The sequence below is a fragment of the Ranitomeya variabilis genome, chromosome 4 (genome assembly GCF_051348905.1).
Source record: "Ranitomeya variabilis isolate aRanVar5 chromosome 4, aRanVar5.hap1, whole genome shotgun sequence".
Classification (NCBI taxonomy): Eukaryota; Metazoa; Chordata; class Amphibia; order Anura; family Dendrobatidae; genus Ranitomeya; species Ranitomeya variabilis.
Genome location: NC_135235.1, coordinates 521,135,712 through 521,162,024, shown reverse-complemented (window position 1 = coordinate 521,162,024; position 26,313 = coordinate 521,135,712). Strand labels below are relative to the sequence as shown.

General features: G+C 44.2%; 2 protein-coding genes across 3 annotated transcripts in view; one reads left to right on the top strand and one right to left on the bottom strand.

The window, feature by feature from the left end:
• UBE2Z (ubiquitin conjugating enzyme E2 Z) overlaps positions 1-4,513 on the top strand; it is a 52,822-nt gene extending 48,309 nt beyond the window's left edge. For both annotated transcript variants that reach the window (XM_077252189.1, XM_077252190.1), the window contains exon 7: positions 3,848-4,513. In XM_077252189.1, the coding sequence (XP_077108304.1) occupies positions 3,848-4,018 (171 nt within the window). In that variant the 3' untranslated portion in view covers positions 4,019-4,513. The remainder of the gene's footprint in view (positions 1-3,847) is intronic.
• A 4,963-nt stretch (positions 4,514-9,476) lies between these two features.
• Positions 9,477-25,116, bottom strand: SNF8 (SNF8 subunit of ESCRT-II). The gene is made up of 8 exons (XM_077252188.1): positions 25,009-25,116; positions 20,579-20,629; positions 18,872-19,010; positions 18,570-18,674; positions 17,153-17,225; positions 13,677-13,818; positions 12,413-12,487; positions 9,477-10,076 (listed from the first exon to the last, which is right to left on the bottom strand). The coding sequence occupies exons 1-8, from the start codon at positions 25,060-25,062 to the stop codon at positions 9,939-9,941; spliced, it is 777 nt and encodes a 258-aa protein (XP_077108303.1). The 5' UTR covers positions 25,063-25,116; the 3' UTR covers positions 9,477-9,938.
• Positions 25,117-26,313: the final 1,197 nt, after the last annotated feature.

Here is a 26,313-nt window from a genome sequence, read left to right as displayed (position 1 = left end):
CAAAGTACTTGGTTTTCTCCAATCGGGTCTGGAGGCCAGGCTGTCATTGGGCTCGCTTAAGAGCCAGGTGTCAGCCCTCTCAGTGCTTTTTCAAAGGCGCATTGCTACCAAGCCGCAAGTAAGGACTTTCCTTCAGGGGGTTTCCCGATTGGTTCCCCCCTACAGACGACCACTAGAAACGTGGGACCTCAACCTGGTCCTGACAGCATTGCAGGAACCACCCTTCGAACCCCTTAAGGAGGTCCCGCTCCGCCTTCTTTCCCAGAAGGTGGTTTTCCTGGTGGCAATCACCTCGCTACGCAGGGTGTCTGAACTGACAGCACTCTCCTGCAGACGGCCCTTCCTGGCTTTTCACCAGGACAAGGTAGTTCTTTGTACGGTCCGATCCTTCCTTCCGAAGGTTGTGTCCAACTTCCACCTCAATGAGGAAATTTCACTACCATCCCTTTGTCCGGTTCCGGTTCATAGAGTGGAGAAGGCTCTGCATACGCTTGACCTTGTCAGGGCATTGCGTATATACGTGTCTAGGACTGCGTCCTTCCGGAGGTCTGATTCTCTTTTCCTCCTTCCGGAAGGCGGCCACAAGGGTCTGCCAGCTTCCAAAGCTACCCTTGCCAGGTGGATCAAATCCACCATACAAGAGGCCTACCGCCTTAAGAATTCTCCTCTTCCAGCCAGTATTACGGCACACTCTACACGGGCGGTAGGGGCCTCCTGGGCCATTCGGCACCAAGCTTCGGCACAACAAGTGTGTAAGGCGGCCACTTGGACTAGCTTACACACGTTTACTAAACACTACAGGGTTCATACCCAGTCCTCAGCGGACGCGAGCCTGGGTAGATGTGTCCTGCAGGCGGCGGTGCCCTAAGTATAGGGGCCTGTCTGCACAATATTCGTCCATTGCTTCCCACCCAGGGACTGCTTTAGGACGTCCCATGGTCCTGTGTCCCCCAATGAGGCGACAGAGTAAAGGAGATTTTTGTGTACTCACCGTAAAATCTCTTTCTCTTAGCCTCTAATTGGGGGACACAGCTCCCACCCTGTTGCCCTTTCCGGGCCGTTGTAACTGTTGAGTTCTCATATTGTTTTCTTGAGCTCGTACATAGTTGCCTTCTTACAGGCATAATTATGTTATTCATGTTACATAGTTGCCTTCTTACAGGCATAATTATGTTATTCATGTTACGTTCCTCCTACTGCTTTTGCACAAAACTGGAGAAGGCTGATGCCGTCCAGGGGTGTATACTGCACAGGAGGAGCCACAGTTGATCTTTTTTGAGATTATGCATAGTGTCGCCTCCTAGTGGACAGCAGCATAACACCCATGGTCCTGTGTCCCCCAATTAGAGGCTAAGAGAAAGAGATTTTACGGTGAGTACACAAAAATCTCTTTTTTCCACAAAAAAGATTTTTTTGGCTCCCAAGTTTTTATTTTCACAAAGGTAACAAGAGAAATTGGACCCCAAAAGTTGTTGTCCAATTTATCCCGAGTACGCTGATGCCCCATATGTGGGGGTAAACCACTGTTTGGGCGCACGGCTGAGCTCAGAAGGGAGGGAGCACCATTTGACTTTTTGAGCGCATAATTAGCTGTCATGTTTGGAGACCCCCTGATGTACCTAAACAGTGGAAACCCCCCAATTCTAACTCCAACCCTAACCCCGACACACCCCTAATCCCAACCCGATCCATAATCCTAATCACAACCCTAACGATAATCACAACCCTAACCCCAAAACCCTAATCTCAACACTAACCATAACCCTAATCAAAACCCTAAATCCAACACACCCCTAATCCTAATCTCAACCCTAATCCCAATACACCATTAACCCTAATCCCAACCCTAATCCCAACTCTAACCCTAACTTTAGCCGCAACCCTAGCCCTTACTCTAAATTTAGCCCCATCCCTAACCCTAAATTTAGCCCCAACCCTAACCCTAAATTTAGCCCCTAACCCTAAATTTAGCCCCAACTCCTCTAGCTGCTGGCCGGCAGATCATGGCGGGCGGCCGGCAGATCATGGCGGGCGCCCGCCATTTTCTTACCGGATGAAGAAGCCGGCGGGCAGGAGGGGACGCAGGAGGACCCAGGGACACCGGTAAGTATAACAGGGTCCCCGAATCCCCCTATTTCTCTGTCGTCTGATGTGCGATCACATCAGAGGACAGAGAATGACACACCGCTTTTTATTTTTTCTTTTTTGCGGTCGCCGGTAAACAGTTAATTACCGGCGATTGCAAAACAGGGGTCGGTAAAAACTGACCCCGATCATGTTCTTTGGGGTCTCGGCTACCCCCGGCAGCCGAGACCCCAAAGATCTTCCGGGTGCCGGCCGGCGGGCGCACTGCGCCCATATTTTGGCCGGAACAAGATGGCGGCGCCCATCGGGAGCCACGAGGAGCACCAGGGGAGGCAGGTGAGTATCAGGGGGCGATCGGGGACCCCATTTCTCTGTCCTCTGATGTGCGATCACATCGGAGGACAGAGAAATGAAATGGGAAATCGCGGTTTTTTTGTGGTTTTTTTTGCGACCGCCGGTAAACGGTTAATTACCGCCGATTGCAACCCGGGGGTCAGTAAAAAAAAACCCCGAATCATGTTCTCTGGGGTCTCGGCTACCCCGGGTAACCAAGACTACAGATAAAATATGACTCGGGGGGCGCTATTCACTTTTTCCACAGCGCCGTTAATTAACGGCGCTGTGGTTTAATTACCCTTAACTGCCGCCGTTAAAAGGTGTATCGGCAGTCGTTAAGGGGTTAAATTACTGCTGTTTGTTGCTCCAGATAAATGTAAATGTTGTATTACATGTATAAATGCACCTCGCATATCTCATGACTAACATGTATGAACCAACGCCATTTATATTGGTAAGGAACAGCATTCTTATTTTCTCTTCTCAGTGTAGCAGGTTGCAGTGCACTAATTTCCTTTCTAATCTCTGCCCTTATATCTGCTGTGGTGTGACGCTATCTCGTCACATTGTTTCCACAGTTCCCCTGTGATATTGCTGTTTGCGCATATGCACAGGAACCACCGAGTGGGTTAGAGAAGAGGATTTCATAGTTTAGTGGACAAGTGTGACCACCAGATTGGAACACCAACTGGATTACAAAACAAAGGCTATGCCTGAGGGGCAGGTAATGACAGGCTATTAAGGGGGCTTGATCCAAGAGAATAGCTTTGCAGGAAGTAAAGAGATTGAGCTACAAAGGACTGAGGTAAAGTTATATTCTCTGATGAAGACCCTTAGGACTGTTTGGGACATCTGGAAGAATGACTACTTGTATAAGAAAAGGTGAGCGCTTCTTGAGACCATTAATGTGTGGGAGGAACTTTTCATCCAAGTGAGTAGTGGGCTCACTCACAATTTTGACTAAGAACACTGCTATGAATAAAGAATGACATCTAAACCTCCTCCAAGGGTCAACACTGTATTGAGTCTATGCAAAAACATTATGTATTTGTCATTAAAAGTTTACAAACTTGTGAAATGCTTATAATTCTACTTCAGTAACCAGAGAAACATCAGACTTTGTGAAAGTCCAAATTTTTATCAGTCTCAAAACGTTTAGCCATGGGTGTATGCAGTTTGTGTTGAGAAATCTGGTGACAGATCTGCTTTAATCTTGGAGACCAAGGTGCAATATCGCACATAATCTGTCACCAAGTGTGGCACCATTTTCAAAAGAAAGTTGTCATGTCTAAGATCTGAAAAGGAGTGCTATAGCTCTATAAAAAAAAAAAAATTAAAGCCTGATTGTTATGCTGATACTCTTTAAAACTTATTACCTGGTTACTGTTTTATTTGTGGCATCTAACAGATTTTGCTGCTCTTCTAGGACCCATTTGGGGAAAAGCGAGGACACTTTGACTACCAGTCTCTTCTCAGTCGTCTACAACTTATCCATCAGAGAGTGCGGGAAAAACACCGGCGTGAGACAGTGGATATAGACTCTGACTCCAGCTCTTCTGAGACAGACCTGGACACTCAAGGAAGTTTAAACCCATAAGGTATGGGACTGTAAGGCATAGAGTACTGAGTGGTCATCACATCAGACTCTAGCGGTGATGCTGGATAATAAGACTTTGAGCACAAAGCCACTTATGCTTTTGGCGGCTATATGAAAGTAGAGTCGGTGAATCTCTCGGCCAGTGCTATGGAAAGATGATCTGTGGTTGATTTATACATAACACAGTAGTGAGGCTTGGACTGATGGAGCCTGGATCAGATGTGAAGGCAGCACATTCACGAAACCTTATGTTCTTTGTGAAATGGTCATTTATCAGCCCAGACAAGCCAAAGAGTTCAATTCCAGTCAAGCCCAGCCACAGGATTAATCGCAGAACAGACGCCACAACTCACCATCTTTTATTTTATCCCCTTGCTTCCCCGTCCCAATACCAGCACTTTGTCTTTTACCTGACAGCTTGTGTCCTTACATCTGTTACAACCATAGATTTCCTGCAGGAATAAAGTAAGGACCTATGTACTTTTTTTATTCTGATGTTTTTGTATGGTTTCTTCTTGTAAATCTGGGTAAGCAATGTTAATGATTGTAACTTTATGAAACCCGTGCAGAATTCATTGTGGCTCTTCACATCTGTGTGATGCATAAGACTGTTCATTTCAATAGAAGGAAAATCTTTTGTGATCGACTTGTAACAATAATTATGATTATAAAAGAGCAGATGCCAAGATGTGAAGAAAGCCGTAGAAAAGCTGGTCCTGACATTAGCACCCAATCAGCTTGTGGCAATTCTTTAACTTGTTCAGGATTAGTCTTCCAAAAGTTTCCATGATTGTCCTCCAGATGTTGTAAATGGCAGGTTTTAAGAATACAACAAGGTCCAGAGCAGTTTCTATGGAGCATGCTCAATAAACTGAAGTCATCTGACCCTTCCTAACACAAAAACAGATGTTCTTGCAGATGTGAAACAACGATAGTTTCTGATGTTTGCTTATTCTTGTGTCAGATCATGTCAAGTGCCTAGTGAGTGCTCTACTGAGCTATAGCTGCCTGGTGAGTAGCATATTAAAGGGAAGCTGTCACCCCGTTTTTTCCGTATGAGATAAAAATACTGTTAAATAGGGCCTGAGCTGTGCATTACAATAGTGTATTTTGTGGACCCCGATTCCCCACCTATGCTGCCGAAATACGTTACCAAAGTAGCCGTTTTCGCCTGTCAATCAGGCTGGTCTGGTCAGATGGGCGTGGTGTCTTCCCCCAGATCTTGCTTAGTTTTCTGTTGGTGGCGTAGTGGTGTGCGCATGCCCAAGTCCAGAATCCTCTGAACAGGGGAGGGAAAAGAGCGCGATCTGCGCTATTCCCCTGGTGATCGGTGGGGGCGGCCATCTTCCTGTGGCCGCGCGTGCGCAGATCGAGATACGAACTCTGCTTCAGGAAAATGGCCGCCGCGATCTCCATCTGCGCACGCGCGGCATCCCGCGGCCATTTTCCTGAAGCCCCAGGCAGCAGAGCGCTCGATCTGCGCACGCGCGGCCACAGGAAGATGGCCGCCCCCACCGATCACCAGGGGAATAGCGCAGATCGCGCTCTTTTCCCTCCCCTGTGCAGTGGATTCTGGACTTGGGCATGCGCACACCACTACGCCACCAACGGAAAACTAAGCAAGATCTGGGGGAAGACACCACGCCCATCTGACCAGACCAGCCTGATTGACAGGCGAAAACGGCTACTTTGGTAACGTATTTCGGCAGCATAGGTGGGGAATCGGGGTCCACAAAATACACTATTGTAATGCACAGCTCAGGCCCTATTTAACAGTATTTTTATCTCATACGGAAAAAACGGGGTGACAGGTTCCCTTTAATCCATCTTAAATGAGGAATGGATTGCTGTTTTGTTGTAAAGTATTTGTCGTTGGTGCCCTGTGATTTTGGATTGAGATAATTAAGAAATCTTGGATAGGTCCTTAAGGCTGGGGCTTCACAGGGACTTTGGCCTCGACACCTGTTGCGCAGCCAAAGTTTACTAGGTGTGGCTGCATCGTTGCAGAAGAATATTGGCGATTTACTTGTCGTAGTATCCTCGGAGTCGCAATGTGACTATATTCACTTGTATTATGCTATGATGTAACAGCGAAGCTAGCAAACTTTGGCCGTGTGACAGATGTAGCTGAAAAGTTGTCTTGTAGTCGAACCCTTAACATTATTGATACCTTCTGGGGGCTTTTTTCCCCCTGCATTTTTGCTAAAATAATTTTTGCAATGTTTCCTTAAAATTATTGAACAATTTAGCTTCTAGAGCCTCTATGTATCATTGTACATAGACTGATAAAATAGTCCGCCAGTCTGTGAGCTCATGTGACAACATGTTCCTAGAGACTGTCACTGAATCTCAGAGAAGGATGCTGTAGAGACAAAGGCCCTGGTTCCAGCGATGCCACTGGGCTGCTTGCTGTAGTTTTGATAAAACATTGATTTTATCAGCAAAAGATTATCATTAGAGGGCTAGTAAACCTGCTGCCAAGTAGTCAGACATATTCATAAGCTCTGTATTACCCCGTCCTCATCACTGTTTGGCAGCTTTCTGCCTATGCACAGTGTATACAGGAAGTAGACAGGGTTATACAGAGCTCAGCATTCAGAGAACTGCTGTATCTACATTAGATAACAGTGGTTTTATCAAAATGGCAATAAGCTGCTCAGTAAGTGACACATGACTGGTAACAGGTTCTCTGCCCATACAGTATGCTGCTCTCAGATGGGATCGGAAAAACCTGATGAGATTCCTTTTTAAATGCTCATATTCTTTCTCCTATAAGATGTTCTAGACTGATTTATTATTAAGTTAAAGTTACTCTTATTTTAAATCTAAATTGGCTCCCCAAAATAGTCTTGGTCCCATGGCCTCAGGCAGAAGACCACCTCCATGAGCAGAGGCATACAAGCACTGGAATTTGCTAGGAACACCTCATTATTACCGCAAACATGTACACTCATTCGCCCCAGCAGGTGGACGTGCAATTAAACATGTGAACATACCCTCATGGACCGTTTTATACATATTCATTGTGTCTAGACAGGTTTTGTTTATTATTTTTTATGTCTGAGCCCATAACAAAATTGTGAGCAGGTCTTGGGGATCCTTGGGTAAAAAACAAACAAAATAAAAACTATTGTGTGCTGGAAATAATCAGATTAGTTCTGGCAATAGTTTGTGACTGTTCACTATCATGCTAGAAGCGACCACCTGTGCACAAGGCAACACATGAAGCTCTTTACGTCAGCCATAGGGTGGACATGGACAATGAACACAGAGTGCAGATGTGATCATCATGGTGAAAAATACAAGAGGCACCATGCTGATCACACTGCCGGGATCCTGCCCTGGTTGTGGCTTGCATGTACAGGCCAGACCTGCTGTGTGTCGATAAATGCTGGCTGCGGTGATGCTGGAAGTAATTATGTGATCTGTAAGAACGGGCATTTGCTCAGTAAGGCTATGTCTACAGGCGCACCAGCCGCTAGCATTCTGCTATGCAGAGTAAAAATGACTTTTTTTTTATGTAGCAGTAATTAATGTGTGAATAATCTACAATCGCAATTGAGAATTAATGATAACCAGAGAAATAGGCTGATTGAATGGCTCCATAGTTTTCTGTCCAAAAATGCTGTTTGTCATAGTTCTGTCAAGCGAATAAGCTGAAGTTCTCTGCTATGGTAATATGGACAAATTCCACATCATGCAAGGGTTAACTAAACAGTGGTGCAACTTCAGGTTTCTGACCCTTCGATTGCATATTTCTCTCATAATTCAATTATCTAATGCCATTTGGTTTGTAGGTAAAGGGTATTCTGGTTTCAGCAAATACATATTATATCCCAGGATCTATAGTGGGTGGGGGTAATAATGTCGGCATGTCATAAGCTAGTCTTAACATGATGGCAGATGGAGCAAGATACGCCTCGCTTATTAGGAGGTGCAATCTCAATTTTGAATTATGAAGATTTTCTTTATCCTTTTACACCAATTTCTGGTGTATAGTAAGTATGATAGGGCTTTCCCGCTAAGCCCCCTCTGGCAGTAAAAAGTTGGTGAGAAAAATACAGGAAAACTGTGCAAATATTGTATATGCCATCATGCCCCCCGAAGTGAAAATTGTAAATCCATTAATCCCACCCCCACAATATTTGGATTTACTGTTTGTATCGGTTCCTCAGTTTAAGATCTTGGCTTGTGGTCACAATTTAATTCCCAAGGGTTAAAAAAAACCAAGCTGTTCATGTTTTGGGCACATAGGTGCGGTGCTCAGTACAGTTATCTGCTGTGTTTTGCAGGAAGCTCAGTGATCATATGTCCAGGACAGATCTTTATTCCCTGGAAGTAAATAAGATTCAAATTGGCAAGCAGTGATCTTGAACACAGCTGGGAATTGATCTAGAAATTACATTAACAATTTTACCATTTACAGTATACATGCTGTAGGTTTACAGCTCTAGAGAGGAGGAAACGCTGCCTAATCATGCATATCTCAGTCTGGTAAATGACAGCGCAGGTATGTCCTGACATTGTGCTGGTCTAAAATGCTCATTTGTGTGTGTTTAGTAAAGGACATATCGGTAATGACACGTGCAGCTTTGATTGGCTGAAGAATTAATTTCCAACTTTCATCACTATTTCCTTCCATATTTTTAAAGGGAACCTGTCGCCCCCCTCAGGCGTTTGTAACTAAAAGAGCCACTATTGCTGCATTCTGACAAGGTGGCTCTTTTAGTTATGCTCCCTGCACACGCTGAAATAAAGGCTTATAAAATGTGCCTCCACATACCCTGAAATGGTCCCGGGACAGGTCTTTCCCTCCTAATCAGACACAGCACAGGCGTCGCCGCCTCTTGCTTTATTAGCGTCCCTGGCGCCTGCGCTGTAAGTTCGAAGGGCAGCGCAACTGCGCATGCCCAGAAAAATACTTACAGCGCAGGCGCCGGGGACGCTAGTAAAGCAAGAGGAGGCGGCGCCCGGCATGACGCCTGTGCTTCGTCTGATTAGGAGGGAAAGACCAGCCCCTGGGACCATTTCAGGGTATGTGGGGGCACATTTTATAAGCGTTTATTTCAGCGTGTGCAGGGAGCATAACTAAAAGAGCCACCTTGTCAGAATGCAGCATTAGTGCTGCACAAGGTGGCTCTTTTAGTTACAGATGCCTGGGGGGGGTGACAGGTTCCCTTTAAACACATGACATTCAAGAACACTGCTCGCTTCTGTTATGATGTTCATTGCAAATCATGTCAGAGGATTTTGTTACAGGTACGTGGATGAAACAGGTTCAGTAATTTTGGTAAATCTGAATCTTCTATAAACTGAATAAAGAAATTCCTGTCTGAATCTGTGCTGGAGTCGAGTTATTTTGTCATCTGTTCACTGTGTTGATAGGGTGAATAGACATCGCCGTCCCCTGCTGCATAGCTATATACATCCCATATTGTACATAGGACATGACATAATAAATATTCCAAAATTTTATTTATAGAAAGTATATTACATTGATACATAAGATTGCTCTTCATCCAGGCTGTGTGGAACCAATGGCTGCTAAAGGCCCAGTCCCCCAGGTTGGATTGCATACATTGCTGGGTACTTGCAGCTCCTCAAAAACATAAGAAACAGAACTGGCACTCTGCATATATCCAGATCACTGTCTGTACTGGTTCCAGAGATGGGTGCTGCAGACTCGATGACCTCTGCTCAATTGCAGTACATCTCAACCACACTTACTGCCCTCTGGGGAGAAAGCTCCAGGAGTCCGATATGAACAGGTAGAGAAGTGCTAAGTTATAGGGAAGAGATACATGTACCCACTGCAGCCCATGTCTGCTACACCCCAGCAAGTCATCATCACTAAGAGGCTTCTCTTTGCAGTAGATTGTAAGTCTGAGGTAGTGGACATTTCTGGTGTCAGGAACGGGGGTCATGGTGCCTCCACTGTGTTCTCATCAGGGGTAATCTGTTGAGAATAGAGTTCAGAAAAGAGAGCTGGCAGCCAGTATTGGGGCTCCCCTGCTGCTTGTGAGTCAATCCAGGCCAGTCCTTCCTTAATCAAATGCTCCTGGAGGAGGGGACACAGTAATCACAAAAACATTAGTTACTTCACTTTTTTCTTTTTAATTAAGGGACTTGAATTCCCACCAGGTAGCATACTTGTCTTAAAACATGGCATAATATGCACTTGTTTTAATGAGCATTCAACTGGAGTAAAATTCACTTTATCTAGTCCTCCCTGTGCCAGATAATTCAATCTATATACAGATCTGAGATCAAATTTAAGCCAATTTCTTGCATAAATTATAGTGTATGGCCTCTAAAATGTACTATCTAAAAAGCCAATACCACTAGGAAAATGGCAAATAATTGCACAATATAGTGTTCACTATGCCTTCGCTATCTTGTTCCAAACTTTGCGTAATGAGTACTATGTTCACACAGGGTAACCTCCATGCAGATTTTAGTCCTAAAATGGCCAATTTCTTATTAAAAAATGATGATATTTTCACACATAGAACATACTGTACCTTTTAAGAGAATTGAGTTTTGTATATCTCATATTGTGGATTTCACAACAGAAATATTGCATCAAATAAGAGTTGTGGTATCTAACCTAAATAGTAGCACTAAACATCTGTGGTTACCGCCAAAAGCGGGAGGAGACCGGAAAATCTGTTCTCTTTCTTGGGGTCAGGTCATGTTGGATCCTGTTTGACAAAAGGTCAAAAGCAACCAGAACAGACTCCAGGAAAGAAGTGTTTCCTAATATAATCATCAAAAAAGGTATTTGATGACAAGTAAAAAAATCAATTTTATCATTAATAGCATTGTGGTACACTCTACAGCAGTCCCATAGGGTGAGCAATGCCACAATGAATATAACATGGAAACCGGGGCCCCAGGAATAAGCCTTGCCAAACTGGGGGATGGATGGTAATGTGAAAGGGATCAGCTCTACTCGTAGACCTGTAGGCATCCACAATCGCAGAGCAAATTCACTACAAAAAGATTGCACTGTAGCTGGTAAAACTGATACACCACCTGGGATCATGAAAGGAGGCTTCAGCCAGAAGTATCCCAATAGCCCTGACCAATTCAGACAATGCAAGTAACCCTCCAGAAAATCGGAAGAAGTGGCAACTCCCTGCTTATGAACAGTCAAGAGCAATAGAAGATGTAAAGGTCAGAAACCTGTTGCAGGAGGAAATCAATTTCTACCCTCAAAATAAATTGAAAAAAGACAAGATCCTAAGAATTAAATATATGAAGTGATGGAAGCTGTCGCTCATTCAAACCGAAGACTACTTTCAAATACAGAGATAAATCTTGGCAAACAAAAGACTTATGGGCCTTAACCAGGATTCAGATAACCAAGTCACAAAAGATTCTTGAAATTTAGAACCTTGGCATCCACAGCCAAGTCAAGAAAACATAGCTAAGGTAAAGAGGAAAAAAAAGAAGCAAACCCTGAGAAAGCGGTCATATTGAAAAGGAAGGTGAGCCAGGTCGACATGAGGCTCAGTGAGACCAGTCTAGAGCAATAAGTATCACTGGAATGCAGAGGCATACCATTCACTGGAGAGAGAACAAAATTCACACCCCAAGTAGTTGACTTGCTCATGCACCACTAATGTCTATGGGTCTGGAAACCTAGCAGATTAGCTGGAGTCTTGTGATTGAGACTGGATACAAGAGATGCGTGTCAAGATTACTGCACTGATGGAAATTTGGAGGAATACCGCCACAAAAAGAGACAACCCTACTAGATTTAGGGGTTCTTCGATGAGATGACACGTGGCCCAGTTATTTACTCTGGGGATATGAACTATGGAAACACTGGACCCGAAGGCTTCACTCTGTTGAAAGCCCTGCTGCTCTTAAGCTGGCTGGATTCAGTTACTTCGATGTTGCAGAAGAACAGATGCCTACAGCAATAGAATGCACAGATCGTCCCAATGGCTGAACCATGGTACTGGTCAGAGCCGTCAATCATCAGCACTGCTACTAGGTAAGTAAGAAGCTGGGAGGCAGGGAAGTGGAACGCTCCTGAAGCACTATGTTGAAACAATTGCTTTAATACTGGTTCATGCAAATGCAGAAGGTAATATTTGGTGGTGTGATGGCAAGCTGAAAAGGTTAATGTCTCCGAGCATGACCTTTACCAGTAGACTGTCCAGGTGGGTGAGCAGCACTCATCCTTCCCAAACTGAAAAGAAAACCGCACCTAGGCATTAAATGGTAGCAGAATGATATAAAGAAGTTATGGTTTCTTTCTTCAGTGTAGTAACAAAAACACATACACTTGGCTACTCTGGGCAACAGTGATTATTGGTGCCTCCCTGTTGCAAATCTACATTACAGAAAGAAAATGTTACTACAAAGTCTGATGACAACACTCACCAGGACATGTTTAGCTCTTTCCTTCTCCCAGTTCAGACTTGATTTAATTTCGCTGACTGTAACATAGCCCTTTTTCTGCAGGGGGAAAAAAATCATTTAACACACAAATCACCTAAACATAGTCACTGTACGACAGTTCCAAAGCCCAGGATTTTACCCCTCGGAGGTCAGATGGGGGAAAGCTTTACATTCTTACCTGTGCTGGATTCCCTAATGTTTCCACATAGACATTGATGGGAAAGCAGCATATCTTACCATCTCCTAGAGAAATTCTGCTGTACTGGCTCCAGTGTAAATAAGCAGAACAAAGGGCCAATGAGTCTCTCAAATGCTGTGGTCTTATCAATATAGATCCTATAAATCCAGGAACAAGGACGCATTCATCCATGTGGCTGCTCCTGGTACTACAGCTCAGATCCATTCACTTAGACCCTCAGCAATCACACGTGTGTGACCTTGTCTAATTTTCTAGGAATACCAAATTCACCAGACATATAATTTTAACACATTTCTGCAGTGCCTTTGATAAATTTGTAAATTAATTAACGCAAATGGGCATTAACAGATTGGCTTTGTAGCAGGCGGCAGCTTATTTTCCTTTCAGCACAAGAGTGTTCACTACTCTAAGCCAGTTATGGGTAACTCACTCTTTGTTTGCATTTTAAAGCTAGAAGTTGTCCATTTCATTTTGTAGTGTCTGTGTACAACATGCACCAGGAAAGCGCTTGGCACATACATCAAACATACCTGTAGGGCTCCGTTCACCTAATGGAGGCCAAAAAAAAGTGTCCTTAAAGGGGTGTTCTTAAATTTAAGTTATACCCCATCCATGGTATAGAGAATAGCTTTCTGATTGCTGGGGGTCAGACCGATCGCAAGAACCAGGGCTCAGAGCCCCGACTGAGTGGAGCAGAGGTTGATCATGCGCATTGAGGCTCCATTCATTCTCGATGGGAGCTCCAGAGATTGCTAAGTGCTGCATTAATCCGATCTTCGGTAGTCCTACTAGAATGGATGGAGAGGCTGAGTACATGATTGACTTCAGCTCCTTTCAGTGCCCCGGTTCTCAGGATCTGTGAGGGATATGGCGGTTGGACTCCCAGCAACTGGAAAGTTAGTTCCCTTTCTATCCTTTACATAGGAGATAACTTTCCAACTTTAAAGAAGAGCATGCAAAAATGATCGTAAGATCCAGAAGGATGAATGCAGCGATAATATCTGTATGAAATCTATAAACCACCAAAAACTGAATGTCCTTACTGACCTCCGCCAGCTGTAAGACCACCGTGTGATCCATGTTCAGCTCAGCAGGAACTGACTGCACCAGATATGTTCCACCCACTGGGATGATACCAAAACCGCTACCGAGGACTTTTAATTTTTTAATTGCTCTGATGATGTCATCCCTGAAAGAAGAAAAGACTCAAGAAACTAATACACTCTTTGATAGTCTCTGTAAAGTATTTAACAGCTTTTTTCCCCTATGAACACTGCAATAGCTAAAGGGTAAGGCTACTTTCACACTAGCGTCGTGCCGACGCAACGACGCTAGCGTTGAAAGCGCCGCACAACGGGGGCAGCGGATGCAGTTTTTCAACGCATCCGCTGCCCCATTGTAAGGTCCGGGGAGGAGGGGGCGGAGTTCCGGCCGCGCATGCGCGGTTGGAAATGGCGGACACGACGCACAAAAAAACGTTACATGTAGCGTTTTTTTGTGCCGACGGTCCGCCAAAACACGACACATCCGTCGCACAACGGATGCGACGTGTGGCAATCCGTCGCAATGCATCGCTAATGCAAGTCAATGGAGAAAAAACGCATCCTGCAAGCACTTTTGCAGGATGCGTTTTTTTCTCCAAAACGACGCATTGCGACAGAGGCCAAACGACGCTAGTGTGAAAGTAGCCTAACTGGCATTTAAAACATTTGACATGTCATAAGTTTTGGTTAGTGAAGACCCATGTGCTAAGACCCCACCACCCCGATTGCAAAACTAAAGGGGCAGAGGCACTCAGTGGACAAGCTTACATTTTGAATTACCGTACATCATTCACTTTGCCATATAATGTACTGAAAAAGCTGGATAAAAATTCAAAGTAGGATGAACTGAACAGATAATTCCATTTTTTTTTTACATTTTTTTTATGCCATTCATTGTGCTGTAAAAAACACGACTGTTCTGGTCACTGCGATTACGACAATACCAAAGTTACAAAATGAAGGTACTTAGTGTGCAAATTGGCCAATTAATTTGTACCCACCAATCATGACAGTTTGTAGGCTTTTTCGCCTGGGAAAGGCATGTTTGATATTAGGTCTAGGGTCCTTCCTGAGAAAGGTCGCCTTGTCGTGGCTGGTTGGGCAATTTGCGTGCTAAGCACCTTCATTTTATAAGTATATTTTATATAGCTATAATGCATAACATATTTCGTATATTCAATGTTTGCATACGTCTTAGAGCTAACACAATCCTGCTGTATTCTTTCGTTTGTATATTACACTGGTCAACAGCATTTTTGGTGCCAAAGATATTTCATCGAATTTAGGGTATTTTTGGGGTGCTGATTCTGAATATGTCATCAGTTTTGCCAGATTGGCTCAAGTTTTTGAGATTTTTGGTATCTTATTTATAGCACTTGTTGGTAAATGCGACGCATCATCTCATTAATTTCTTTGGATTAGTACTTGAACTGAGCAGTTCTCAATATAGTTTTGTGTTAATTAGTGTTCTAAAAGTTTGTTCATAGCTTGATTTTTGCACTAACTTTATGTTGTTGTCTGTTTTCCAGTGAAAAGCATGAACTCATCAAGAAGAAGTTGTCTTAACGATCCAGACTCATTCTGTTACATTTGTGGTGAATACACACTGCCAAAACATAGAAGAAACATAACAGACTTCGTAAAAAAAGTGTATTTTGCCTATTTTGGGGTTATGCTTGGGGACCAAGACAAGTTTTGGGCACCACACATAGTGTGCAAAGCATGTATCGAATTATTACGAAAATGGAGCAAAGGACAAAGAAAAAGCTTCAAATTTGGTGTTCCAATGGTGTGGAGAGAGCCAAAAAATCATCATGATGACTGTTATTTATGGTAAACACAGGTACAGGCACATCTTCACAATGAGGGACAGGCCTTCTTGCAGATTCCATGTTACTCCCATTTTCGTTTCTTATGCTTATTGAATCCTTGTACTTGCACTGCACAGAAATAACAGTCATCATGATGATTTTTTGGCTCTCTCCACACCATTGGAACACCAAATTTGAAGCTTTTTCTTTGTCCTTTGCTCCATTTTCGTAATAATTCGATACATGCTTTGCACACTATGTGTGGTGCCCAAAACTTGTCTTGGTCCCCAAGCATAACCCCAAAATAGGCAAAATACACTTTTTTTACGAAGTCTGTTATGTTTCTTCTATGTTTTGGCAGTGTGTATTCACCACAAATGTAACAGAATGAGTCTGGATCGTTAAGACAACTTCTTCTTGATGAGTTCATGCTTTTCACTGGAAAACAGACAACAACATAAAGTTAGTGCAAAAATCAAGCTATGAACAAACTTTTAGAACACTAATTAACACAAAACTATATTGAGAACTGCTCAGTTCAAGTACTAATCCAAAGAAATTAATGAGATGATGCGTCGCATTTACCAACAAGTGCTATAAATAAGATACCAAAAATGTCAAAAACTTGAGCCAATCTGGCAAAACTGATAGCATATTCAGAATCAGCACCCCAAAAATACCCCAAATTCATTAAAATATTTTGGACACCAGAAAAAAAAATTTTTTTTTGTTGACCTGTGTTATATAGGCTTAGCAGCTTGCACCTGTTCACACTTCATTCTGATAGAAGGTGATGGTCAGATTTTGTTTTTTACTAATTTGGGGTACATAAGAAAATTTTGATTGTTTTTTAATATAATTTTCTTTTATGGGAGGGTGACCAAAAAACGCAATTCTGTCATTCCTATTTTTAATTTTTATAGTTTAAAAGATACGACTTTCACAAACTCTGCGATACCAAGTATGTTTTTTTTTTTATTTTTAACAATGAAAACAAGGGGAGGGGGCAATTTTATTTTATATATTTCAAAAAACTTTTTTTTTTTTTTTTTTTACACTTAATTGTTTAGTCACCTTAGAGGACTTGAACCTGCAATTGTGTCATCATTTGTACTGTACACTGCAATAAAACAGTATTGCAATATATAGGAAAAATCATGGTCTCATATGAAGATGGCAGCCATGGAGGCATTGGCCGGTCCCCACTGATAACCTGCGATCGTGTTGTGGGGGCCGATTGGACCCGATAGGCTAGAGCACCAGCATCTGATCCATTTAAATTCCATTGTCAGAGACTGACTGCATCTAAATAGTTAACAGATGTCAGCTATGTAACCTAGCTGGCATGTACAACATGAGGAGACCACACAGGGAACCTTGCCTGAGTCACATCAATGTGGAAAAGGGTTAATATACACAACCTGCTGAACACTGGGATTTTTGGAAAACAGACACTAACATCTTCAATACCGTACCTCTTGTGGTGACTGCTATATATTTAAATAATTGAAAAAAAGGTATATTAATCATTTTTCCCAAATAGCACATATTAATTATTAGAAATCATACACAATATTGGGGCAATTACTCTCCTAAAGTAATAATTAAACTGATATGCTGATAAATACTGATATTTCTAGCGACCCCGCGTCATGTGAAGGCTACTCACTGGCTGACGTCCTGAGCCAGCTTCCCTCTTCCTTTTAATACCTGCTGGTGGAGCTCAGTCAGGGTTATCAGACCTAGGAGCAAATAATTTACAAGTAAGAAGGCTAGAGGGGGAAGATGCTGGGTGAAAGAGGCAAGAAATACATCTCTGCACTGCTCAATGAAGATTTACACAGCAGTAAGTGGATCATACTATAAAATATAATGTGGCACTCTACGCTCAGATATTCTAACTTGTCAAAGAAAAGGTTAGAAATTACATTAGGGGTTTATAAGCATCTGCATGGCAAAGTGGAGCCTTCTGCTCATATATGGCAGGATCTGGCCTGTTTTATAGACTCACTTGTCCATAGATTGCAATGGGAGAATTGGTTTACCTATTTTTATTCATGAATTCACCAAGAGAGAATCACCAACATGGTGAATTATGTCACCATTCCTTCATAATAAGCAGTGAATCAGGATAAAATGTAACAGAATATTATTTATCAGTCATGTAACAAGCTGGCCCTGTGTATTATGCTGCCCAAATGATACAGCTGCAAGAGGAAGACATAGCTGCTTGTAAAAGGTTAATCTGCAAAGGAAGGAATCTTCAGCCTGTAAAGAGTTATTCTCAGTCTCTTGCTACATACTGTACACAGGTAGCCAGTCGCAACACAATGAGAAGGCTGTGACAGGGTTTACCTCATTTGCTATTTTCCTACTGCTCCATAATACAAAGGAATCTATCTTACATCTCTTCTTAGATAACTGGATCCAATATATAGGAAAACAACAGCACAGATCTCCTCCCGTCTCTGTTTTTTTCATGTTGCACACTCCCTTTCTGCATCCACACAGTGGAATCTCCCAGCTCAAAAGCAGGAAATCTCAGAGAGCTGTCAAAAGAGTGACACACCAGAGAACCCCAACATTGTGTTTTTTAATTTACAAATGAGGTTATCTGGGTTTGGCTAAACATTTTCAGTCACACTGTGTGACTGCAGACTGCCTAATCATGACATTGTGCATGTTCTCGCAATTCCCTGGTATTGCCAGTGCGAGTGGTTGGTCACGTGACCGCATCTGTAATTTGCATGCTTATAGTCACATACCAACTAGATTCCTTCGCTTCTCTCAATTCTCTTCTATTTAGAGAAGTTGAACAAGTGTAGGTGGCACGTGACAACAAGTATCATATACTCGTCACGTGGGATCACACTGGGAATACTGGAGAATCGTGACAGTGTGCGGCAGTCTGCAGTCACCAAACCTTTTGAAAATAAACTATACTGTGTATTCTCTAATAGCCCAGCAGTAGGTGGGGGTAGGGTGTTAATTGACTTGGGCCTATACAGACAAGCCATTATTCTGTTGTTCCAGCCTTGCACTAACCAGACTGATTTGCCCATACACAATCCCTGCCCAACGCTTACCTCCATTTTGGTGCTTTAGAGCCAGGCATACTTCTACTATCTGTACACCAAGCTCATAGTAGAAGTCTCCGACACCCAGCATTTCTGACCAGAAGCCTTTACCCGCTGAAAAACAAACACAACAGTCGCTCTATTAGCACATCTTCTAGAAAATAACATAGATGATTAATAAACTAGGTTATGGGGTGAAGTGGGGACATTATCCATCTCGTGCTATAATACACAAAATTCCCAAGCAGTGTATAGAACTCAGTGGATGAAGGAACCAGTAGCAATGGATACTACAATCTACTAGAACTCACAGGCGAGGGGGTCCACTCCAATTGTGGCGCACATATCTTGGAACTGAACTCGGAACTGAGGATTCTTGCGAATTTCCTGCTTGTGTTTACTGGCAAAGTCTTCTAGATTTGTTTTGAACATTTCTAGCTGCTTAGACATCTGCAATAATGAAAAGATAGAGAGATTCACAACAAGAAAAATGATTGTTAATAACAGTATTAGACAAGCACAATTCAATATTTAGATCAAGCTTAAAGGGGTCATGACATAATCACAACCGCCAACACAGGTCCCGAGTCCCTCTTTTAATGGAGCTAATAAATGGTAAAATATGTGCATTGCCACTTAGACTGCACGTGGCTAACTCAGTTAGTATCTTAAACTTTAAGTGAAGGAGTACTGCACATGCTTGACCACTACTCCAGTCCAACACGGAATTGGGGAATGATCTCATGATCAGCGGGAACGTTAGTGATCAGCAAATTATCACCAATACCTCTCTAAATAAGTGACTGTCTTCACTACAGACATGTGGATTACGACTAGTATATCTGTGATTTATTAGGGTACGTGCCCACGATCAGTAATCACTGCGGGTTTGACACTGCGTACTTATGCAGCCTCAAACCCGCAGCGGCCAGATGTTACAGCATAGTGGATGGGATTTCAAGAAATCCCATATCCACTATGCATCCACGGACGCCTGTGCTTCACCGGCCGAGACTGACATGTGGCGCGTCTCTCCAGACCTTGGCAATTTCTCTTATGGAGACGCTGGTCTCCAAGAAATTTCACCAATAGAATGTATTGAATGTGGTGAATCTGCACGGTTCAGTGAAAACATGTGGATTCACCTGCCTTCAATAGACAGCAGCGCTTTGGACACAGTGAGCATACACTGCGTCTAAAGCGCTGCTATATCCGGATCGTGTGCACATGGCCTCGGTCAGAACTATTGTGAAACCTGCCAAATGTGAGAAAAGGGTGGCATAAGTGCTAGGAAAGTGTAAGGCTATGTGCACACGATGCGGATTTGCTGCGGATGCGCAGCGGATTTTTCCGCGCAGAAATGCTGCAGACCCGCACTGTGATGTACAGTATAATGTTATTCTATGGGAAAAAAAAACCTGTGCGGAAAGATCAGTGCGGAGTTGCTGTGGATTTCAAAGAAGTGCATGTCACTTCTTTTGTGCGGATCTGCAGCGTTTCTGCACACCTCCATGATAAAACTCTGCAGTGGCAAAAACCGCAGAAAATCCACACAAAATCCGCATCAACTCCGCATAAAAACCGCGGTAAATCCGCAGCTGCGGATTCTGCCAGGAGATGCAGATTTTGTGCAGAAAATTCTGCACTACTTTTCCTACGTGTGCACATAGCCTTATTGGTAGCACTTTAATCTCACATGATGCAGGGCTCTGCCGACCTCTTTTATGTTCCAAAATAACCGAAAACAGAACTAAGTAAACAGTGTTAAATCTACAATAGCAATGCAGAGTCACAACTTAGGCAACGTTCCGTATTTTACATCAGTATTTGGAAGCCAAAACCAGGAGTGGAACAATCAGAGGAAAAGTATAATAGAAACACATCACCACTTCTGTACTTATCACCCACTCCTGGCTTACACATACTGATGTGAAATACTGACCAAATACTGACCGTGTGAACGTGGCCTTATACACATTTCCCACAGAAGACTTGAAAGAAAATACAGTTTCGGTCACCTGTACAAGCTGGTCCTCGGCCAGGACAGTCCCTCGCTCCTTGTACTTGGCCTGGAGAAAGGTTATCAGAATCTTTACAGTTATATGTAAAATTGTACAATACATTTGCTTCCAAGTTAATGTAAAAGATCATCCATCCGCACAATGCAACAGCACTAGGTCACATAGATCAGTGACATTAGCAAACCCCACCCCCCATACATATGTATACCAGGATAGGCAGAGCATACAGGAAAGTAATAGGCCGCTGCCTAAAATCTGATGCCACTGATCTCCTTAGAACAAATGATTGAGAATGATGCGGTCGCTTCGTGGACAAGAGGAGACCTAACATGGGTAATTAACCCTTGATTTATCTATGCATACTTTATGCTATTCATGCTTGATACATTGTAATGGTTTTAGCAATGCATGTTGGCACTAGACATGGTGGCGATTACAGGTGGAACTGATTAATCTTGGTACTGACAAGTGACTGTTTGTTCCACCTGTTTATGTTACATTGGTTGTATGCATTGCTTTCCACACGTATATGTAATTTTTTAGCATATGTCGACTTGATCCACCCTGTGACTGTTACTTTTTTTGGGGGGATCACACTATTTTATTGCATCCAATTATATATATTTATATTTAGTCTATGTGGTAAATGTCTACCTTTAATAAAACATTTATATTTTGAGATACATTTTGACTCATGTTCTCCTCATATTTGATTGATTCTTTTGAGTCTGTATTTTTTTATATTTTTGATTGTATATATACTGGTGATTTATATAATCAATTGATTGAGAATGATGTTCACTTAAACCTGGTAGCTGATGGTCCCGATGTGTATTATGTCTGACCGGCCCAGTTTGTGATCCTTCGGAATTTTATCTGTGCATCTTAAAATTATCCTTACGTGTAGGAGTGGAGGCACTCACCAGTACACCTGTATCCGGCTTCACACAGTCAACATTGACAGTCCAAGTTTAGAACATGATGTATGGACTGGCCTAAACTCAACAGCCCCATTGGCATACATGGGGCTGTCAAGTTTGCATCAAGAGACCAGCGGCCGGTCTGGATGGACTCGGACCATGAATGTCAGATATATATAGGCACACTAAGGGCACAGAAAATATGTAGAGCAAAAAAAGGAATAAAAGTTGCCCTTAAGGGGTACACTGGACATCACAGAACTCTGCGTATTTATGACTGTGCCTGGCTCTTACATGTTTATTGTTATGCTGCATTATTTAGTTACCTTGAGCTATGGAGTGCACCATTTGTCCCTGATTTCCCCTAGGAGGTATGCATCTTACAGGATTTTGTATTATAATCTACACCTGCGTTTTATACCTCTTTAGGAGGCATCAGAGACAAAATCCCAGGTGTGTCTGTTTTTTTATCCATTCATCCCGCATCCTTTTGTATGTTATAATGATTTGCACTATGCACTTTACCTATTGAAAACTTGAATTATCTACCTCATTGAACTACTCAATTTGCAGTATAGGCCATGGAAGAAAAAAAATGTTTATGGGATGTGATATACTCTGCATTGAAATTTCCAGGACACAAATCTAGAATACTCTTTGTCCAGTGTTTGCTTTTTCCATCTTCTCCATGGTCTGCTTTCATCTCCAACTATTATATATTTTAAAATTATGTGATTTAATAAAATTTATTTACTTGCTTTGCAACTTTTATTGGAGGGCTTCCTTTTTTTGCTCTAGATAGTTTCTGGTTTGCATTACGGTCATCCGTATTTACACTTTAGGGCTATTCTTTGTGACACTGAGGGCACAGTCATGCAGCCGTATAAATGGGACCAAGATCAGACAGCAATGCTCGGACAGGCTGTGGCTCTCCTGACCTGAGCTTGACCACTGCATAGAAATACATGAAGCTGTCACACTTGGGTCAGGAGGGCAGCCAGCCAGTCCATGCACTGTGTTCCGATTTACACGGCCATATTACTGCGCCCTAACAAGAACAATTCCGGAGTAACTGCCAAGATTTCTCTCACTCAAATTCCTTTTGTGGCGCTGAATTAAACTGCACCCTATATGCAAATTGAGTTTCCTAAACTATGCAGCTCCATCCATGGCCCTTTAGTATATAAACTGCATTGAATGCACCCAAATGGTCCCCAAACGACCAATCAGCTAAGGAGAAAGCTCAATTGGCATAAAGAACCTCATTTCCTTGAAGCCTGTATTCGGTTTGGGGCCCAGTGTTGTGTAGTAGAACAATCTTCTTTCATCCCCCATCAGCAGTGGTGCACACCCCTTTTCGGTCAGTGTGCCATATTGTCCTAATGTTTTCATTTAAGGGGGTGCAATAAAAATTTTCAAGTATATAATAAGGGCTTTTTTTTTTGCAGATCCAATTGTACTGTGTAACAGGATCATCTTGGGGTTCATAGATCTTAGCCTACAAAGTTTAGGGAGTACTGCAATAACAAAGCAAAGTCTTGTGCATTTTTTATGCTGTTTACTGGGAAATGGGAGGGTAAATAACACTAGAAAAGAAAAAAAGGGCGACCGACTGCAGTCAGCGACCGACCATAGTCAGCGACCGACAGCAGTCAGCGACCGTCAGCAGTCAGCGACCGACCGCAGTCAGCGACCGACCGCAGTCAGCGACCGACCGCAGTCAGCGACCGAACGCAGTCAGCGACCGACCGCAGTCAGCGACCGACAGCAGTCAGCGACCGAACGCAGTCAGCGACCGACCGCAGTCAGCGACCGACCGCAGTCAGCGACCGACCGCAGTCAGCGACCGACAGCAGTCAGCGACCGAACGCAGTCAGCGACCGAACGCAGTCAGCGACCGACAGCAGTCAGCGACCGAACGCAGTCAGCGACCGACCGCAGTCAGCGACCGACCGCAGTCAGCGACCGACCGCAGTCAGCGACCGACCGCAGTCAGCGACCGAACGCAGTCAGCGACCGAACGCAGTCAGCGACCGAACGCAGTCAGCGACCGACCGCAGTCAGCGACCGACCGCAGTCAGCGACCGAACGCAGTCAGCGACCGAACGCAGTCAGCGACCGAACGCAGTCAGCGACCGACCGCAGTCAGCGACCGACCGCAGTCAGCGACCGACCGCAGTCAGCGACCGACCGCAGTCAGCGACCGACAGCAGTCAGCGACCGAACGCAGTCAGCGACCGACCGCAGTCAGCGACCGACCGCAGTCAGCGACCGACAGCAGTCAGCGACCGAACGCAGTCAGCGACCGAACGCAGTCAGCGGCCGTCAGCAGTCACCGACCGACCGCAGTCAGCGACCGACAGCAGTCAGCGACCGAACGCAGTCAGCGACCGAACGCAGTCAGCGACCGACAGCAGTCAGCGACCGAACGCAGTCAGCGACCGACCGCAGTCAGCGACCGACCGCAGTCAGCGACCGACCGCAGTCAGCGACCGACCGCAGTCAGCGACCGAACGCAGTCAGCGACCGAACGCAGTCAGCGACCGAACGCAGTCAGCGACCGAACGCAGTCAGCGACCGACCGCAGTCAGCGACCGAACGCAGTCAGCGACCGAACGCAGTCAGCGACCGAACGCAGTCAGCGACCGAACGCAGTCAGCGACCGACCGCAGTCAGCGACCGACCGCAGTCAGCGACCGACCGCAGTCAGCGACCGACCGCAGTCAGCGACCGACAGCAGTCAGCGACCGAACGCAGTCAGCGACCGACCGCAGTCAGCGACCGACCGCAGTCAGCGACCGACAGCAGTCAGCGACCGAACGCAGTCAGGGACCGAACGCAGTCAGCGGCCGTCAGCAGTCACCGACCGACCGCAGTCAGCGACTGTCCGCAGTCACCGACCGACCGCAGTCAGCTACCGACCGCAGTCAGCGACCGACCGCAGTCACCGACCGACCGCAGTCAGCGACTGTCCGCAGTCACCGACCGACCGTAGGCAGCTACCGACCGCAGTCAGCGACCGACCGCAGGCAGCTACCGACCGCAGGCAGCGACCGGCATTGTTGGTGTGTCGGTACCTAGAAGCAGAGACTAATGCTAGCGGTATTACTTATACCAGGCGGAGCCCATTTACAAATCATTTTCATCCTTTGAACAATCCCTTTAACTCTAAAACCATTAACAAAATCCTTCTGGACACAAGTGCAGGGTATAATAGCAGACTGCTCATTACTTGGAAGTATGAGGACATTATAAGCACCGGGCTACAGGAGCTGACAGGTTGCTATGGGTGACCGCACTACTCCTCCTCTGCAGACATTTTTAATTACTATTTCCCATACTGGGTGGCCTTGTGTTGGGCTGATGACGTCACTGGACACAACCCTATGCTTTACAGACTTGTCAGCACTGTACTGGGTAACAGCGGGCACAATACGAGCCTCCCTCACGTTTACACATTGATTACATGCGGAGAGCCCATGCCCCGGTTATCCCCAGCCCGTTCACCTCCGCCAGCTTCTTCTTGGCAATCGCCCCCGCTCCCACCCCTCTCCGGTGCATCTCTACGGCTCACAGCTTCACTTCCGCACTGTGTGTACGTCACCAGTGCGCGACAGGGCCACTCGGTGTGACGTCATTCTCAGCCAATAGATTGTAAACGCTAGAGGGAGCTAGAGTTTCAAACTCTCTTACAAAAGTGTCCTTTGTTCTTCGCACAGCTGTAGTGTGGCGGCCATCTTTTTGAAGACCAATTAATGACCGTCTTCCAGTAACTATTACTTTATTGACGACATTTTATAATGGCGTGTAGCTTTTGTTTTTCTTCGTATAGTCCTCTGGAGTCATGAGCAGGGCTGTCGGATGCTGTTAGTTACTGTCGCTAGCATTTTTATGGGGAGCCGTGGTTGCAAGGATATTTCATTACATTTTTAAAACTATCCAGAGAAAAAGTTTTGTCTTCGCTTTTCTGCACCTATCTAGTAAATTAGATTACTTGCATTTTTTACAGACATTTTGTCGTCTTTTTGACGCTGCAGGTTTTATCGATAGTCGTGCAGATTACATGAGTTTTTGATGCATTTTAGCCGCGAAAACTCGCTAAAATCACATGTACGTTTTTTACCTATAATAATAATAATTTTATTTCTATAGCGCCAACATATTCTGCAGCACTTTACATCTTAGAGGGGATTTGTACAGACAATAGACATTACAGCATAACAATAATCACATAAATCTACAGATACCAAGAGGAATGAGGGCCCTGCTCGCAAGCTTACAATATATGAGGAAAAAGGGGAGACATGAAAGGTGGATGGTAGCAATTGATCCGATCAGCCATAATGTAAGAAATCGGGTGTTCATATAATGCTGCATGAACCGGCTACCAACCAGTATGTGTAACAGTACAGACACAGAGGGCTATTAAATGCATAAACCGTATGAGAACATGATGCGAGGAACCTGATTATGGTGATAATTTTGAATGGGTAACACAGGGATCGTTAGGTTAATGCATTGAGGCGGTAGGCCAGTCTGAACAAATGCGTATTTAGGGCACCCTTAAAACTGTGGGTATTAATGATTAATCAAATTAACCTGGGTAGTGATTTCCCCCAAAAAAATTGGCGAAGCACGTGAAAGTCTTGGAGACAGGAGTGGGAGGTTCTGATTATTGAGGATGCTAACCTCAGGTCATTAGCAGAACGGAGGGCACGGGTAGGGTGGTAGACTGAGACAAGGGAGGAGATGTAGGATGGTGCTAAACCGTGCAGTGCTTTGTGGATGAGGGTAATAAGTTTATACTGAATT